We start from the raw sequence: 18,280 nt of genomic DNA on the forward strand, positions 1-18,280 counted from the left end.
CACAGTATCCAATGAAGAGCCAGATGTATACAAAATGGTATCGTCCGCATAGAGGTGGATCCGAGCATCACCAGCAGCAAGAGCGACATCATTGATATACACAGAGAATAGAGTCGGCCCGAGAATTGAACCCTGTGGCACCCCCATAGAGACTGCCAGAGGTCCAGACAACAGGCCCTCCGATTTGACACATTGAACTCTATCTGAGAAGTAGTTGGTGAACCAGGCGAGGCAGTCATTTGAGAAACCAAGGCTATTTAGTCTGCCAATAACAATGCGGTGGTTGACAGAGTCGAAAGCCTTGGCCAGGTCGATGAAGACGGCTGCGCAGTACTGTCTTTTATCGATCGCGGTTATAATATTGTTTAGGACCTTGAGCGTGGCTGAGGTGCACCCATGACCAGCTCGGAAACCAGATTGCATAGCGGAGAATGTACGGTGGGATTCAAAATGGTCGGTGATCTGTTTGTTTAACATGGCTTTCAAAAACTTTCGAAAGGCAGGGCAGGATGGATATAGGTCTGTAATAGTTTGGATCTAGAGTGTCACCCCCTTTGAAGAGGGGGATGACCGCGGCAGCTTTCCAATCTCTGGGGATCTCAGACATTACGAAAGAGAGGTTGAACAGGCTAGTAATAGGGGTTGCGACAATTTCGGCGGCTAATTTTAGAAAGAAAGGGTCCAGATTTTTCAGCTCTTTCAAAACATCAGCTGTCTGAATTTGTGTAAAGGAGAAGCGGGGGGGGGGGGGGGGGGGGGCAAGTTGCAGCGGAGGGTGCAGAGCTGGTGGCCGGGGTAGTGGTAGCCAGGTGGAAAGCATGGCCAGCCGTAGCAAAATGCTTGTTGAAATTCTCGATTATTGTAGATTTATCGGTGGTGACAGTGTTTCCTAGCCTCAGTGCAGTGGGAAGTTGGGAGGAGGTGCTCTTATTCTCCATGGACTTTACAGTGTCCCAAAACCTTTTGGAGTTAGTGCTACAAGATGCAAATTTCTGTTTGAAAAAGCTAGCCTTTGCTTTCCTAACTGATTGTGTATATTGGTTCCTGACTTCCCTGAAAAGTTGCATATCGCGGGGGCTGTTCGACTCAAAGAGAGAGGTGACTCAAAGAGAGAGAAAGACAATAGTTGAACAGTTTTTAACAAATTAATTTCTTCCAAAATTAAGGAGAAGCAAGAGAGAGATAGAGAGAGATAGTCATTTTTTTTCACTTTCAGTTTCACTTACTTAGCTAGCAAATGCAGCTAGCTAGTTTAGCCTACTCAAACACCCTGCTCAAACAGAGGAATGCTTTGTTAGCTAGCTGACTATGACTATCCAACACAACACTGGAACTCTTCCAAGTCAAGGTAAGCTTTTGGTTTTACTAATGTATTGCCACCGGGGTCCGCCGGTGTAAGTGCAAAACTGCTTACTGACTGTACACTGTAACATTACTGCATGATTGTAGCGGGTTTACTAAGGCGTTAGTTCTATTAGCTATGTTGACTATGACGTTCCTTTAGCTAATATGTTGACAATGATGTAGGCTGTGTGTAGCGGTTATGATATGGTTTGGCTTGGAATGGTTTTTTCGCCTGGTCACATACAGCTGATGTGTTGTGCATTGAAGTCCACAAGTGAAGGGAAAAGGTGAGAGGAGGAGAGCGCATAGATGCGAGAAGAAATACAATGTGGCTGCTATGAAAGTGAACTGTGTTTACACGTGATCAGGGGTGTATTTGTTCTGCCGATTCTGTTGAAAAACATTTCTTAAACGGAAGAAAACTGAAAGAAACAGAGATAAGATACCTGAATTCGTCCAATAGAAACTCTCGTTTGTAACTGTTGGACTAATGATTACACCCTAGATAAGCTAGATGCAGGCAAGAGTGTGCAAGGCGGTATTGAATGTGTCACTGTCTGTCGCCTCAAATTTTTCTGTCAACCTGTGTGCACCTACGTTGTAAACTTTCATTCATAGGCTAGGTTGTAGCAACCTCATGATGGGTCTAGGGAAAATGTGAGTATCATGTTGTTGCCTAAACCTCTCGCTGTTGATATGAATGACAGTCATCCAATATGCTGTAATAGAAATAAGGCCATGCTCATGAAAAACAAAATCGTCCTCCCTCATCTTAAATGGCACCGACCGCCTCTGGTACCGACAAGGATCATTAGGACAGTCACTCAGGAAAGGAATGATTCAACTTTTCCAGTTTTGACCAGTCAAAAACACACCATAGGGGAGACAGCACAGAAACCATTTTGAATTTAAGCTCAGATCAGCTTACATTCCCCAACTTCTGACCTTAAACATTACCGAGGGAAACATGTTGAGATCCTCTACTCGTCCTGTGTAAGTTGCCATGAGCCGACTACATTAACATAATGCTTTAGGAAGGGCAGTAATCTATGTGACAAAGGATACTGTTATAATGTAATAAATGGTATGAATGTATCACAGGAAGTATCAAATAATATAATTCTCAAATATATACACTTTGTCTTAGAAACTCTATACTCTACAGGGGATATTATAGGCTTTACACTCACTGCGTGCTGCACATACGCACACACACAACACACACAGGTTTGTAGTCTTAATGGTTCTGCTCCGTTTGTATTATTATAAATACCTGATCCACCTGTACTGTCTCGGGAAAGTCTACCAGTAAACCACACTGTACTGCACACACACACACACCATATCTCTATCGCTCTCGCTCTTTCACTCAACCTTGGTATAAAGTTTCAGTTTCCCCTGCTTATTTTTCTCTCTGTTCCTTCTTTCTGCACCTGACAGTGGATTGTGAAGGAATTATAACTTCAAAACTAAATCCAGGTACTTCTTATCTACTATAAAAATACATTTAAAAACTTTGCTGATGTCATTTTTAGTATTTTTTTTTAATGAAATGCAACACAAAGGCAATAAAATTAAGATAAATAACTTTTCTTTTTTGTTTGTTTTTTACACAGGGGAAATATTTTAGTCATGTTTCCAACAATGACTGAGACAAATGTCACAAAGTATATATCAACACTACAAAGTAAATTGTTTCCAGTGGGCCTCAAAAACAGGTTGCGCAAGGATGATGACACTTTACCCAATGTGATGTTAAGAACTGAATCCAGTGTTTCTTTAAGAAAATACAGCTTTTAAAAAATTGTTTAAAGACCTACAAAAAGTAACATAACATGGATGTTCACATTATATTTCTTTTAAAGCTTTTGCTTTGCAGTGTAACAGCAACAATGTTTAAAAAAGTCGACGTATGTCGCAAACGAAAAGGCATGAATGTTTTCCTTGTGAAAACCCCAACACTGAAAACACAGTCATCCCAGGCTTGCATAACAGTCAGGAAAAAGACAATGGCGAAATAAAAATAAAAATATTAAAAACAGAAAGAGACATTTTTGGCAATGCAGGAACAAGATTAAGCACAATTTTGATTTGATCTATTTTGTTATTTTTTATATTACCCTCTTTTGATTGGCTCTGATTGTCCTTCACAGTCATGTGATGTCATATACGGTTGTCATGGAGCCTTCAAGTGCAAGAGCCGGGCAATGTGCAGAAAGAAAATGTTGCTCCCCTGGCAACATGGAGGTGAACCTTAAGCCGTGTTCTATGCCAACAAGTATGAGGGAACACAACTATTTTACTTCAATATGATTGCAGGATCCCGGAATTTTGATTAGATTGAATATTTTCATATTTGTATATTTCTTCATATTGTATTCTAATGTGATCAAGCGTACATACAGATGCGCTTTGTTTTTGTTTTTTTGAGGCCAGATAAATACCTACATAGATCTCCTCTAGGAATATAATATAGATATAGAACATCTAGAACTCTCCAGTCTAGATCTTAAGGATCAGCGAATAGAAGAAACTCAGTTTCTGTCCAGTATTTATATTTCTGTTAAACCCCCACAGGAGAATAAACACATAACAATAGACACAATAAAAACCTATATGAAAAATATACAAAAACAGACGAATGATGATGTGGACACAAAAAGCCTTTTCCACTTTTCTTATAAAAACATCCCATTCCATCCCCGTCACCAAATCCACCCTAAACCCCAAAATGGGACTTGAACCCATCCCTTGTAGCATATTTACAGCTTTACCCCTCATGGACCCCATCCCACCCCATCCCCACAACATACTCAGTGCAGGAAGAGAAGAATAAAACCTCCTCCTCCCTAAGCCAAAAGAACAACTCAAAGAAAACTCAAGTCTTTGAAAAAATAACACAACCTAAAGAGCAACAAAGAGGAATATAATTCTCTCTTCATGTATATTATATTTGTATACTATGTACAGTTTAATCATAACGTCTTTATACATAATGCTGTACAACACACAGAGATAGACAAATAATTCAGCTGTACATCTATGCACCTGAATAGGAGGATATGAGAGGTATTGAAGTGTATGGCTTGACTGGAGAAATAATCATTCCTTTTTGTCTTTTTTTTTTTAGTCTAGAGAAGAAGCTGTTAGTAAATCGATCTATATATTAATTAATATTCATAGATTTACGTTTAGTAGGTTTACTTTCTGAGTGTTAAAGACATCGAGGGTTTTCCATGGTGAGGTCTAGACTAGAGACCAACGCACGCACAGACAATCAAACACACACGCTAAAGCACTATTTACTCTGAGCTCTTCAAGTACCAAATGCATCCATTACAAGCACTCAGCACACAAACGTACACATACTCTCTCTCATACACACTCACGCACACACACACACTTCAGAACTACAGTGTTTTTGGTCCTGTTAGGATTTCTCAATCCTGCCGTTGTTCATTTATCATCAGACCAGTGTGGCCACCAGTAAGACCATTTAACCCAGTATGGGGAGAGAAAAGTCTCTGCTCTCCTCTCCTCTCCTTATGTTCTCTCTCTCTCCCAGTCTCTTTCATGTATTCTATATAACCCTTATTTAACCAGGTCTATAGGCTGAGAAGTGAAAACAACATATTCTCACTTACAGCAACAACCGGTGAGAGTTCCAGAAGTCTCTCTCTGTCAGACTGCCTGAGAGTCAGTCTATGACAGTCTTTGACTCTATGACAGACTGTAGAACAACTATTGGAGACAGAGAGTAGAGTGGGCACTGTCTGTCTTTGTTTTAGGTCAGTAGAGTACTGAAGTCCCTCTTCAGGTCAGATGACTCCAGTGCTGATAATAGAATCCACTGCGGTCCAAAGTGCTGTTATCCCTGTTGGGGTTTAGGATCGTCCACACCCAGATAGGACAAAGAACCAAGATCCAGAACCAGCAGGAACTAGAACCAGACCAATGAAGATCCTCCTTTCCGGACTCTTCTAGTTCTGGACAGAACCATGCTTCACTGACACCAGCACCAGTTGCTCGGTCCAGCTCTATGAGATGAGGTAGCCATCTTTAAGGCTTTGTTTTGTTTACACTCCATAGCTGTTGCTAGGGGACGATGGCCACGCCTTCGGCGCTGACTAGCTGGCCTGTGGTTGGTTCGTAGGTCCCGGCCAGGTAGAACAGGTCCTGAGCTCCGCCCCCTGACTTGCGTCTGCGGATCAGGTGCTCGTACTCGGCACGGTTGACCACCTGACAGCGGTGGGAGATGGTCTGGACGTCATTCTCATCCTCGTGGCTTGACTGGTACAAGGCATGCTGGGTAGAGGAGGGAAGAAGGAGACAGATGTTAAACACAGAGATAAATAGAAAATCAAAAGATAAATAAAGTGCCACTTCCTTAATCCCCATGGAGAAATAGATTTAAGTTGATTCATTGTTGATCAAATAGTTGATACATTTGATCAAAAAGTTGTTGAATGATTATCCATTGTACCTTTCCGTCGTGGTGCCTCTTCCCCAGGCGTGTCTCCTCAGGATGGTAGAACCACTTGACCCTGACCACCATGCTGGAGGACCAGGACTCCCAGAGGCTCTCCACCCGCCCTACGTAGGGCAGCTGGGGCCGACCGGGGGACAGGAACACAGCACAGTCCCCCACACGCACCGTCTCACCACCACGCACGATCGCCTTGTAGAACAATTTACGGGCCTTACCCTTCAGACCACGCCTCTGTAGGGAGAGAAAGAGGGGGGAAGTTAGGAAGGAGTCCAGGTAAGAACATGGAACCAAACGTCTATGATGGCAAAATGGCTATGGCCAGAGCCTTTAGAGCAGTGGTATTAAAACCTTTTCAGCCATTTTTTGGCGACCCCACCCCACCTCAAATCTAATGACACAACTGTAAAATTGGTAAACTTAGATTTTCACATCAACAAATAACCTTCAATTCATTACATTTTCATCTTTCCTATCAAAACAATAAAATTGTATTTTTCAAATTATCATTCTCAATAACATTTGTCCCATAAAATAATCTAAATCTGTACTCTTAATTTTGAGTTCCCCCCTCAAAAATTAAATATACATTTTTAAATTTGGAGACCCCACTGCAATTCCTCCTGACTCCAACTTTGAATACAACTGCTTTAGAGTATTTAGAGGGCCCTGGTTATTCTGTAGCTTGTATCTCAAATGTGACCCGTTTCAAGAAGCTAGGCGTATGTCGCACATCACTACTTCACAGGAGTGGCAATTGAATGTTTAAAAAAAATGTTTTATCAAAATGCGTTTTGGTGCAGAAATGCCTTCTGGAACATGTGAACTGTCATGTGCCTTAATAACAAACTTGTATGCCATCTGTAAATACGAATACAATTGTTAAATTACGAGCCTAGTTGGTTTAGCCACAGAAAAAGACAGGAACCTTCCCGCTAGCCATGATTGTTTGAGATAATGGATGGGCTGGACATGCCGAGAGATGAGTTCGGATTGGTCTGCCATGTAGCACGCTTCTGTCTATAACATGACCTGCTCAGTATGTGTAGATAATCCTTGCTACCGCAGCTTTTTTGAAAGATATAATGTTAGCCATGGAGAACTGCAAAAGTGTTGCTACTGTTCTCAACAACATTGCTGCCCAGAATTTAGCAGGCGCAATCGACAAAGATCAGTGGGAAAACGTTGTGATGGAATACTTTCTGCACACGGTCAGTGTGAACCGGAGTGACTTGACACAACAATGGACCAAACAAGCTGTAGCGAGCTACAAACCAAATGGAACAGACAAGCTGCCATGAAGCGTTCATCCATATATACGGGTAAGAGTCAAGCTACATTTTCAGATATTATACGTTTCTAATTTTGTCAGAAAGTAGTTTTCATTGCAAGTTAAAGCATACTTTTAGCTAGCTAGCGATCGTTAGCTTGCTGGCTCGCTAGCTGACGTTATGTGTATGATCTGTGTAGTAATATTTTTCATATCTCAGAAAGCCATTTGCATTGCTAGTTATTGCCTAATGTTAGCTAGCTAGCTGACATTGAACCTAGTTGGTTAGCTTTAGCTACCTGCAGATTCATACTCCAGCATTTCATGCTTGATATGACAATCCATTTGTACTGTAGCTATGGGTTGGGATTATCGTTCATTGTTTAGCTAGCTAGCTACATGTCTAAACAAAATACTCCACTTCGCAAAATAATGAATACATGACCCATCAAGTTAGCCAGGTGTGTCTGGGGGTGATTATGGCCATCTATTGTATTTCATGAACATGTGTACATGTCTAGACAATAGTGACATCCACTTAGCTAGAGGTGGTTATAGCATTTCTTTCACATGACCCATCAATTTAGACAAGTGTCTGGGTAAGCATCATCTAATAATTACAAAATATTTATAAAATATTTGTATCTGGACACTTTCAAAGTCAGTTTAGGATACAGGCCAAGGACTAGATAAAGTGTATTTTTACATGGAGTTTTTCCTTATTGTAGGCAACTACTTAAACCACTTTTAGTTTTGAAATCTTTGGTTGTTTACTACACTACCTTACTCAGTCTGTTTAGCACACGGCCTCACATGTGGGGTTACAAGTTTATGAACTTTCAAAGCAGAATTACTTTCCCATTGTTCCTCAACCACAGTGTATGACATACCATTTTGTAGCTCCGAGTCTCTACTTTTATCCAATGTAAAAAACACAATTTAAAATGTTGCTACATAAGACCGAATCGAGGCGGTCGGTCACAAATGTAGTGATCTTACTCAAAAAGTAAATTCAGTAAGACCTTACTCAATAAGTCTATTTCAGACTGTGTTAACCATCAAGGCTCCCACATACAAGCTTCCAGGACAGGTTATAATGGCCTCTACTCTGACTCTGTGTGTCCTCTCACCTGCGTGGGGTTTCCAGACCACTTCCACAGCTGGTGACCCGGCAGGAGGGCGGACATATTGGGATGGGGGTCCGGTGACAACATCCTCTGCCTCTTGGCTGCTGGGTGGTCCTTGGGAGGGTTGGGCTGAGAGGCCGGGGTGTTGGGGGTCGAAGTGTGTGTGTTGGGAGTCAGAGTGTGTGTATTGGGAGTCGCAATGTGTGTATTGGAGCCAGGTCCATCTCTCCTCTTGGTTTGGCTTTTGGCTGCGCTACTGCTATTATTAGTCCTCCCCTTTGATGTGTACTCCTTCCTGTCCTCTCCTCTGTCACTTCCTCTCACCTTTGAACCTCCGGTGATGGCCATGGCTGACTTGGCAACGTAGGCGTGTGGTTGGGTCGAGGCTGAGGAGGCGGGGTTAGGGGAGGGGTCAGGGGTTAAGGGGTTAGAGGTCAAGCTCTGTCTGTGTTTGTGTTTCTGCTGCTGGAGCAGTGCTCGGTGGAGAAGGAGGGATGAAGACTCTTCTTCATCTGAGGAGTAGGAGGAGTCATTGTCGGAAGAACAGAGGGAGGAGGAAGAGAGGGAGCCAGAGGAGGAGGAAGACGAGGAAGAGGAGGAGCAGACGGAGAGACGGGAGAGGAAACGTCCCGCGCCCGCCGCTGCTGCTCTCCTCCGAGCTACGTCTTCATCTCCATCATCATCATCCTCATCCAGCTCAGAGTAAGAGCTGGGGCAGTCGCTGGGACAGTCCAGAGCTCCAAACTCTCCCCCCAGACCTCCTAAACCAGATGAGGGGAGCCCCTTTATGAGAGCTGGAGCCCCCTTCAGGAGCAGCTCAGACCTGGACACTCCACTCTCTCCTCCTCCTTTCTTTCTGTCCTTCACCACCAGGGCAGAGTGGATGTACCTCAGGGGTGCACCCCCCACCCCTGCAGAGGGACCCTTGTGCCCCCTGCCGCCCCCCAGACGCAGCAGAGCTTTCCCATTCTTGGTTTTGGGCGACGTCACGCCCTCGTGATCCAGCTTCACCAGGAACTGTTTTCTGTCCCTGTCGCTCGACTTCCTGTTGGAGGGCACTGTTGGCATGGTGACAGAGTCCCTCAGCCCCAGAGGCATAACCGTGGTTACAGGCCGGTGGGTTCCGGTTCCGAAGGCTCCAGCGTAACCATTGGCGATGCTACTGAAGGAGTCGATCTCGAATGGGGAACTGAAGATGCCCTTGAGGGGTGCGGGAGGGGCGAAGGGGTGTGTGGCTGGGCGGTGGAACACCCCCAGGTCTTGCTGGCGACCCACTCGGTGGGTTTTACGGGACGTCCCGTTGAACAGGAAGAAGTCCGCTGGAAGTCTCTTTGCTGGCCAGCTTAACGAGGAAGTGTTACCCCTGGTTACGCTCTCTGATGATGTTGTGGTGGAACTATTGGCCCCTGGCTTGACCTTTTTGGGTCGTCCTACTGGATAAAGAGAAAGGGTGAGAGTGAGAAAGAAAGGTAGACAGTGAGAGAGAGATTTCTAAACAAGACTGATCAACCTAACCTTCCTTTAAACCAGGTAAGTCAATGAGAACAAATTCTTCGTAACCATAAATAACAGCCCTTACTGTGGAGCTGGAGGCAACTTGTCACATTTAGTCTGTGTTGAGTTATGAGAATGCTGTTTGACTAGAGGGCATTCAGATCAGTGACAGTTAGAATAGTGATGACGTTAGGCAGGAGGGGGGTTCCATGCAGAAGGAAGAAGTTGTAAGATAAAATCATATTATATATGTGTATTATACATGAGTAAAGCTGGTCTGACTATGAAGCAGTTTGTCTTGGGGCTACAGTGACTGATTGGGGCTGGGATGGTGAGTGATGAGACGACTGGTGACTGGTTGTCTATGCTATCTATCTCACTGGTGTTGCTCTGGTGCTGTAGGCCACAATTTCAAACAAATGGGAGGCACTGGCACCATCTACGCAACATAATATAAACGCAACATGCAACAATTGAAAAGATTTTACTGAGTTACAGTTCATATAAGGAAATCAGTCATTTGAAAAAAAATCATTAGGCCCTAATCTATAGATTTCACATGACTGGGAATAGAGATATGCATCTACTGGTCACATATACCTTTTAAAAAGGTAGCGGCGTGGATTAGAAAACCAGTCAGTATCAGGTGTGACCACCATTTGCCTCATGCAGTGTGACACATCTCCTTCGCATAGAGTTGATCAGGCTGTTGAGTGTGGCCTGTGGAATGTTGTCCCACTCCTCTTCATTGGCTTGCGAAGTTGCTGTATCTTGGCGGAAACTGGAACACGCTGTCGTACACGTCGATCCAGAACATCCCTAACATGCTCAATGGGTGACATGTCTGGTGAGTATGCAGGCCATGGAAGAACTGGGGCATTTTCAGCTTCCAGGAATTCATTGTCCGTAGCTTATGCCTGCCCATACCATAACCCCACCGCCACAATGGGGCACTCTGTTCACAACGTTGACATTAGCAAACCGCTCGCCCACACAACACCATACATGCTGTCTGTCATCTGCTCTGTACAGTTGAAACCGGGATTCATCTGTGTAGAGCACACTTCTCCAGCGTGCCAGTGGCCATCAAAGGTGAGCATTTGTCCACTGAAGTTGGTTACGACGCCGAACTGCAGTCAGGTCAAGACCCTGGTGAGGACGATGTGCACACAGATGAGCTTCCCCGAGACGGTTTCTGACAGTTTGTGCAGAAATTCTTCAGTTGTGCAAACTCACAGTTTCATCAGCTGTCCAGGTGGCTGGTCTCAGACGATTCCGCAGGTGAAGCAGCCGGATGTGGAGGTCCTGGGCTGGCGTGGTTACACGTGGTCTGCGATTGTGAGGCCGGTTGGACGTACTTCCAAATTCTCTAAAACGACTTCGGAGGCAGTTTATGGTAGAGAAATGAACATTCAATTATCTGGCAACAGCTCTGGTGGACATTCCTGCAGTCAGCATGCCAATTGCACACTCCCTTAAAACTTGAGACATCTGTGGCATTGTGTTGTGTGACAAAACTGCACATTTTAGAGTGGCCTTTTACTGTCCCCAGCACAAGGTACACCTGTGTAATGATCATGTTGTTTAATCAGTTTCTTGATATGCCACACCTGTCAAGTGGATGGATTATCTTGGCAAAGGAGAAATGCTCACTAACAGGGATGCAAATACATTTGTGCACAGAATTTGAGATAAATAAGCTTTTTGTGCGTATGGGACATTTCTTGGATCTTTTATTTCAGCTCATGAAAAATGGGACCAAAACTTTACATGTAGCGTTTATGTTTTTGTTCAGTGTAATACGATGGAATTACGCTCTGAGCCATTACCTGGTCTCCGCTTCTGGCTCCTCCCTCCTGCCTCCCCATTGGTTGGTCTCTCTGTGGGCTTGTCTCTACTGTCCTGGGTGGAGCTTCTGCGACCACGACGACCAGGTGAGAGCAGGGCTGGAGATGGCTCCGCACCTGAGAGAGAGATAGAGAAAGCGAGAGTGTGACAGGGAGAGTTTATTTATTAGAAATTCTTTCTTTTTCTTTTTTATAATTTCAGTTAATTAAATGTATCGACTGAAGATTACACAATACAACAGCAGTAGTGTTGTACCTGTATACATGATTATATGTACTATTATTATTACTACTGAAATGAACTGTATTTCATTATCCTCATTGCATTGTACTGTATTTACTGTATTTACTGAAATGCTGTACCACTATACTGTTTTAGCAATATCTACAAATCTACAAATTGTACTTCATGCCAATAAAGCAATCTGAATTTGAATTTGAGAGAGTGACAGAGCGAGAGAGAGCGTGACAGCGTGAGAGAGTGACAGAGAGAAAGAGATGGAGAGAGGGGGAGAGCGAGACGGGCGGGAGGGAGGTCAAAAAAGACTTCTAGAGTAAATCTGGATTGAATGTTGACAGACTCCAGTTTTCTCCAGACCACCTATTTACCCTCCAGGAATGTGTATATATGAGAGAGAGCGAGAGAGAGAGAGTGTGTGTGCGTGTGAGCGCGCAGTGTACTCACAGTGTATCTGGTACCCTGGGGGCAGCAGGCGTATGTTGGGCAGAGAGATTCTTCCTCTGTCTCCATCATCAAACTCCACCATCACACTGCCCTCCTTCTCCTCCTCTCCCGGACCCCCTCTGTGGACGTATCCAGGGTAGAGGCAGCGGGAGCGTTCGCTCCAGTAGGCACAAACACGCATCCCGGCAGTCAAGATGGCTTCCGTCTGCGGCCGCACATCCAACACCGCTTCCTCTAATAGCTGTTCTAGAGAGTAGATCCTAGGTCTGTTTCCCCTCTCCCCCTCGATCACTACACTGAATCTAGGAGAGAGAGGGAGAGAGAGAGAGAGAGAGAGAGAGAGAGAGAGCGAGAGAGAGCGAGAGAGAGAGAGAGAAGGAGCGAGAGATGGAGAGAGAGAGAAAGAGAGAAAGAGAGAGAGTGAGACAGAGAGACAGAGATTGTATTAAATGTATTACCAGGCAGTCAGCCAGTCCTTTGCATCAACATGTCAATCTGTGATTAAGCAGGCCATATGAGTAGGTGTCAGTGACTTACATGTCAGGCAGGTCCAGAGTGTGTAGTCGGGCAGCATACAGCAGCTCATCCTCCTTAGATATCAACACCTTCAGACCATCCACCAGCATCTCCCTGCTCAGCACACAGTTAAGCAGTGCTGCAGAGAGAGAGAAATATGAACATTTAGACTGGTATGTGACCCTGTGGTGTCTGTGTGTGTGTGTGTGTGTGTGTGTTCTCACCTGGTGCTCTGTGTGTGTGAGATGTATGCTCCATGTCTTCCTCCTCCCCCTCGGAGAAGCTACTGTCCTCGTCCAATCGGAATCCTTCGTCAGCCGCAAAGCTCTCCAGCAGCCGGCTCACCGCACGCCCTTTAGCCTGCGACAGGAAATTACATCATTAGACTATATATTTCTTTAAACTCCTAAACCAGTGGTCACCCTCCCAGGTCCTGGACAGCTACAGAGTGTGCAGGCTTTGGTTCCATCGCAACACTAATTCAAATGATGTCATTGCTCATCAATGAATTTGGTATTTTAGTGCAGACCTAGAACAAAAGCATGCACACCCTGTAACCTCTGCCATATTTTGTTGTCAAAACTATCCCTGTCCACCAACACCTCTTCACCGACACACGCCCGCACAAAACACACACACACACACACACACACACACACACACCAGCCCCTGTCCTATTCCGGTTTAAGCTGGTTTCCTAATGATGACTGATGACTGATGATGGAGCTGTAAAATCAGCCTGTTCAACAGGTTTCTGCCTGTATCTGGGCTTTCCAAAGAAAGGACCATATATTACTGCCTGAAAGATGTGTGTGTAAGGGTATGTGTGTGTGTGTGTGTGTGTGTGTGTGTGTGTCTGTGTTTCTATGGGAGTTTTCCACATGAAGGGACCATATATTACAGTGACAGAGGTTTCATCACCAGAGGGTATGGAAGATTACTCACCTCTCTGGGTTGGTGTGTGTGTATAGTGTGTATGCGTACATGAACGAGTGTGTTTGTGTATTTAGTACGCGTGCGTGCATGTAAGTATGTGTGTGTAGATTGGTGTTTTTGTTCCGTGCTGTTTGCTTAGAGTCATGTGTTTGTCACATTCCCTCCATATGACTATGATAAGGATCAGTCAGAGACACCCACCTCAGGACTGTTCTCACAAAAACACACTAGACTTGTGTTTACGCAACACACACACACACCTTATTCATCTACCGTATATCTCACCAGCTGACAGGTTCACGGTTGTTTAAAACTGATCAGCTCATGTAGAGTTAGGTAATAATGCCTTTGGTAAGATAGGTCATGCCATAGCTTCAGACTTTTATGGGTGCTGGCAAGGAAATTCGTCAAAGCACATTTATATCACCTTTCCAGTTACGTAATGTACCTTCTCCCCATTCCTCCATGCCCACTCTTCCTCTCTCTTCTACTCTACCTGTTGTTCCTGCTCAGGACTCTCCACCAACTGCCATTTCCTGTTCCACACTGCCTCTTTCTGTTTGCCCCTATCCCTCCTTTGCTCATACCCCCCCACCCCCTCCCCCTCCACCCATGCCCATTCTGACCCCCATCCTCACCGGTTTCTTCCTGCTCCTCCTGCCCCTGCTGGTGTCCTCTCTCTGGGTCTCAGCCTCCAGCCAGCAGCCTCTCCTCTGGAACAAACAAACAGGTCAGGTTAGCATTATAGACAATGATCATGATCACCATGTAGCTAGGGAGACACCGTAACACGTGCATTTTAACAGCCTCAAGTAGTTGAGGGAGATTTTAACAGAGGAAGCCGTTTTTGATTAACCTAGAGACCCAAAGTCCCTCCCCCCAGGTCCTCCCATTCCCCCTCCTCACCTGTCCCAGAATGCTTTGTGGTCCTGAACTCTTCATCTCAGCCTCCGCCAGAGCTCCCTGGATCCCCCTGCTGTCCTGTAGGCTGTTGCCCACTGACGAGGCCCTCCAGCTGTGTGCAGGTCCTCTCCTAGCCCCCTGTGGCTCCTGGAGCTCTGGGTATCTATGGTCTGCAGAAGCAGGGCGCGGCCTGCAGGGGGCTCCTCTCATCCTCAGCTCCGCACTGGGCATGCTCACATCATCACCTTGCCTCTCCTTCTTGCTCCTGGCTTTCTGATTGGCTTGAAGCTTAGTGGCTGGGCCAATCGCAGCAGTGTTTATTGTCGTGTCTTTGGAGGATGGTGTCGTCGTCTTGACGTCATTGGTTCCTTTGTCGCTTTCATAGCCCCCCTCCTCTTCCTCCTCTGTGGAAGTAAGGGATCAATAAAATCGATTAGAAACTGTCTGCAGATCAGTTGTGACACGACCATCTCAAGCTCAGGCTCTATTGAAAGACAGTGTAGCTACAGTGGAGTCCAAAATTATTGACACCGTTGATAAAGATGAGCAAAAATGACTGTATAAAATAAATAATACAAATACTGAGCTATATTGTATGTTCCATTTTTGGCGGGAAATTATAGTATTTTATACTAATACAATTGCTCAGAGAAAGAGATCTGTTCAACAAGTAATACATGTTTCCCTCAAAAAGGTAGTGGTAAAGATTATTGACCTCACCTTCCAAGGATAATGGCTCTGAGCCTTTTTCTAAAACGTTTTATGAGTTGGAGAACACATTGGGAGGGATCTTAGATCATTCCCCTATACAGAATCCTTTCAGATCCTCAATATCCTTAGTCTGTGCTTATGGACTGCCCTCTTCAATTCAAACCACAGGTCTTCAATTGGTTTCAAGTCCAGAGACAGGTGGCCATTGCAACATTTCTTTGTGGATTTTAATGTAAATTTAGGGTTATTGTCTTGCTGGAAGATCCACTTGTGGCCAAGTTTCAGCATCCTGGCAGAGGCAACCAGGTTTATGGCTAAAATATCCTGGTACTGTAAAGTTCATGATGTCGGTGACCTTAACAAGGGCCCCAGGACCAGTTAAAGCATAATAGCCCCATATCATCAAAGATCCACCACCATATTTTACAGTAGGCATGGGGTTCTTTTCTTCTCATGCATTCTCACTTGGACGCCAAACCCACCACTGGTGTGCGTGGTCAAAGAGCTCTATTTTCATGTCATCCAACAAATGTAAACACCTGGAGTTTGCAAAACAGCATTGGCACTTGGATTGGAAGCAGTGCTTTGGTCAGATGACATGAAAATAGAGCTCTCTGGGGACGCACACCAGTGGTGGGTTTGGCGTCAAAATTAGAATGCATGAGCAGAAAAGAACCCCTAGGTATTGAAAGGTATTGAAAACAGGGGTGCCAATAAGTTTGACCCCTACCTTCTTAAACAAAAAAGTATTACTTGTTAAACAAAATCGCTTTCTCTGAGCAATTATATTAGTATAAAATAATATAACTTACCAATTTTTTTGAGCATACAATATAGCTCAGTATTTGAATTATTTATTTTATACAGTCATTTTTGCTCATCTTTATTAAGGGTGCCAATAATTCCAGACCACACTGTATATCCACAACTTAGCATCCACAACTCAGTGGCCTATAGCCTATAGGCAATAAACTAACACATAGCAGATAGGCAGTGAAGACACCACACAAACAGTGCATACATATCGAACACACTACTATGGTCAGTTGGCCACCCAGAAATGCATGGACCCAATGGTTATCTCTCTTTCTCATGCACAGACAAGCATAAGCACACACACACACACACATACTGTACACACAAATAATCACGCACGCACACATGCAAACACGCAACATCTTTATTGCCAGCTGTGTGTGACTGACTGTGGGTCGTGTCGGGTGTCGACATGTTGCTGACACACTTGTCACTTACTCAGCGTTCTCGTCAACACTCTCTCACACACACACACACACACACACACACACACACACATCACAAACACTACGCTGCCGCGAGGGGACAGGCAGATAGTGGCAAACACACACACACACAGGACCTAACGGCCACTTCAATTAGTTGACTTTATTTCTATGAAATGTTAATTTGAGATTATTGGGGAAGGGGGACATTGTGTCTCTACTGGTTGGATTGAGGGGGTGCAGGGGGGTGACAGGGGTGTGACATTCTAAAAGAGGCGATAGAGGGGTTCACGTTACAGTGCGGCTTTGGGGGCCGCATGCCAGTGGGCAGCCGTTAACGGTTTTAATGGTGTGACAGACGAGCCGGGAAGTGAGAGGAGGCCACCGTGATGGGAGACATCTCACTCACTTACACACACTCACACTTTCACACACACACACACTCTCACTCACTTACACACACTCACACACACACTCTCACTCACTTACACACACTCACACACACACTCTCACTCACTTACACACACTCTCACTTTCACACACACACACACACACACACACACATACACTTTCACACACTCACTCTCACTCACTTACACACACTCTCACTTTCACACACACACACACACACACACTTTCACACACACACACACACACACACTTTCACACACTCACACAGCTAGGAGACATCTCACTGAGACGTAACTCACCCTGGCCGGAGGTCTCGCTGTTGCTCTTCCCCTCGTTCACTTCCTGGTTCACAGAGGCCCTGCCCACTCTGCGGAGGACTCTGGTCGATGGTCCGCTCAGTTTGACCTTTGGCCGACCTCTCCTCCTCCTCCTCACCACCTGATTGGGCACCCAGTCCTGCTGGGTACTGGATGTATTGGCTGCTGGGTGGACATGGAGACATGGGTGTTAGTGTCAGGGAGTGTATGAGGTACAAGGTTTACGTGTGTGTGTACCTGTGTGTATGTGTACATACATGTGTGCATGTGTGGAGTGCATGTGTGTGTTTTACCTGTGTCACTCTCTCTGCAGTTTGCGTGGGCTACAGGTCTAGGGTCCCCTCTGCGGCGGTGCATGCCCCCTGACGGTGCACCTCTCTGGGCCACAGCTTTCTGCTTCAACTGGGTCACCCTCCGTGCTAGTCTGGAGCTCAGGCTGGGACGACCTCTCCTCCTCTTGAGGAAGCCATGATTGGTCATCCTCTTCCTCCGCTTCTCTCCGCCCCCTTCTGCTTCCACATCCGCCGCCCTGAAACAAATGAAGAAGAGAGAGAGATGGATTTTAGAAAAGGGAGGAAGATGGAGAGGTGCAAACAAAAAGGCTGAAGAAGATTAAAGAAAAGGTCATGTCTTTCTGCCCTCTCTCTCCTCTCTATCTCTCCCTCTTTCAAGAGCTCTTCTGCTTTCTCTTTCTCTTTTTTCCCTTCTCTCTCTCTGGCCTTTGATGAGTAGAGAGAGGGGGGAGGGGGGTTATTTTCCCGTATGGAGGCTGTGTTTGGAAGAGAGAGCATTCTGTCGGTAAACTCTGAAATATCCAAGAGGAGTGTGAATATGAGACCCTGCTGAATCACCACAAGAAAGTGGGAGAAATAGCTGGCGAGACAGCTACTGAAGAAAAACAGAGCGAGAGAGAGAGGGGGAGCCAGGAGGGGGAGCCAGGAGGGGGAGAGTTGGAGGGAGCAAAAGAGAGAGCTAACAAAAGAGAGCACACA

General features: G+C 45.2%; 1 protein-coding gene across 1 annotated transcript in view; it reads right to left on the reverse strand.

The window, feature by feature from the left end:
* Nucleotides 1-2,869: 2,869 nt before the first annotated feature.
* bahcc1b (BAH domain and coiled-coil containing 1b) overlaps nucleotides 2,870-18,280 on the reverse strand; it is a 55,094-nt gene continuing 39,683 nt past the window's right edge. Inside the window, exons 13-23 of the mRNA XM_084141223.1 lie at nucleotides 17,582-17,817; nucleotides 17,271-17,453; nucleotides 14,612-15,012; nucleotides 14,344-14,418; nucleotides 12,994-13,129; nucleotides 12,791-12,908; nucleotides 12,254-12,555; nucleotides 11,551-11,685; nucleotides 8,231-9,660; nucleotides 5,828-6,064; nucleotides 2,870-5,649 (exon numbers count right to left, since the gene is read on the reverse strand). Of these exons, the coding sequence (XP_083997349.1) occupies nucleotides 5,440-5,649; nucleotides 5,828-6,064; nucleotides 8,231-9,660; nucleotides 11,551-11,685; nucleotides 12,254-12,555; nucleotides 12,791-12,908; nucleotides 12,994-13,129; nucleotides 14,344-14,418; nucleotides 14,612-15,012; nucleotides 17,271-17,453; nucleotides 17,582-17,817 (3,463 nt within the window). The 3' untranslated portion in view covers nucleotides 2,870-5,439. The remainder of the gene's footprint in view (nucleotides 5,650-5,827; nucleotides 6,065-8,230; nucleotides 9,661-11,550; nucleotides 11,686-12,253; nucleotides 12,556-12,790; nucleotides 12,909-12,993; nucleotides 13,130-14,343; nucleotides 14,419-14,611; nucleotides 15,013-17,270; nucleotides 17,454-17,581; nucleotides 17,818-18,280) is intronic.

This window comes from Coregonus lavaretus (genome assembly GCF_964263955.1).
Source record: "Coregonus lavaretus genome assembly, chromosome: 25".
Taxonomy (NCBI): domain Eukaryota; kingdom Metazoa; phylum Chordata; class Actinopteri; order Salmoniformes; family Salmonidae; genus Coregonus; species Coregonus lavaretus.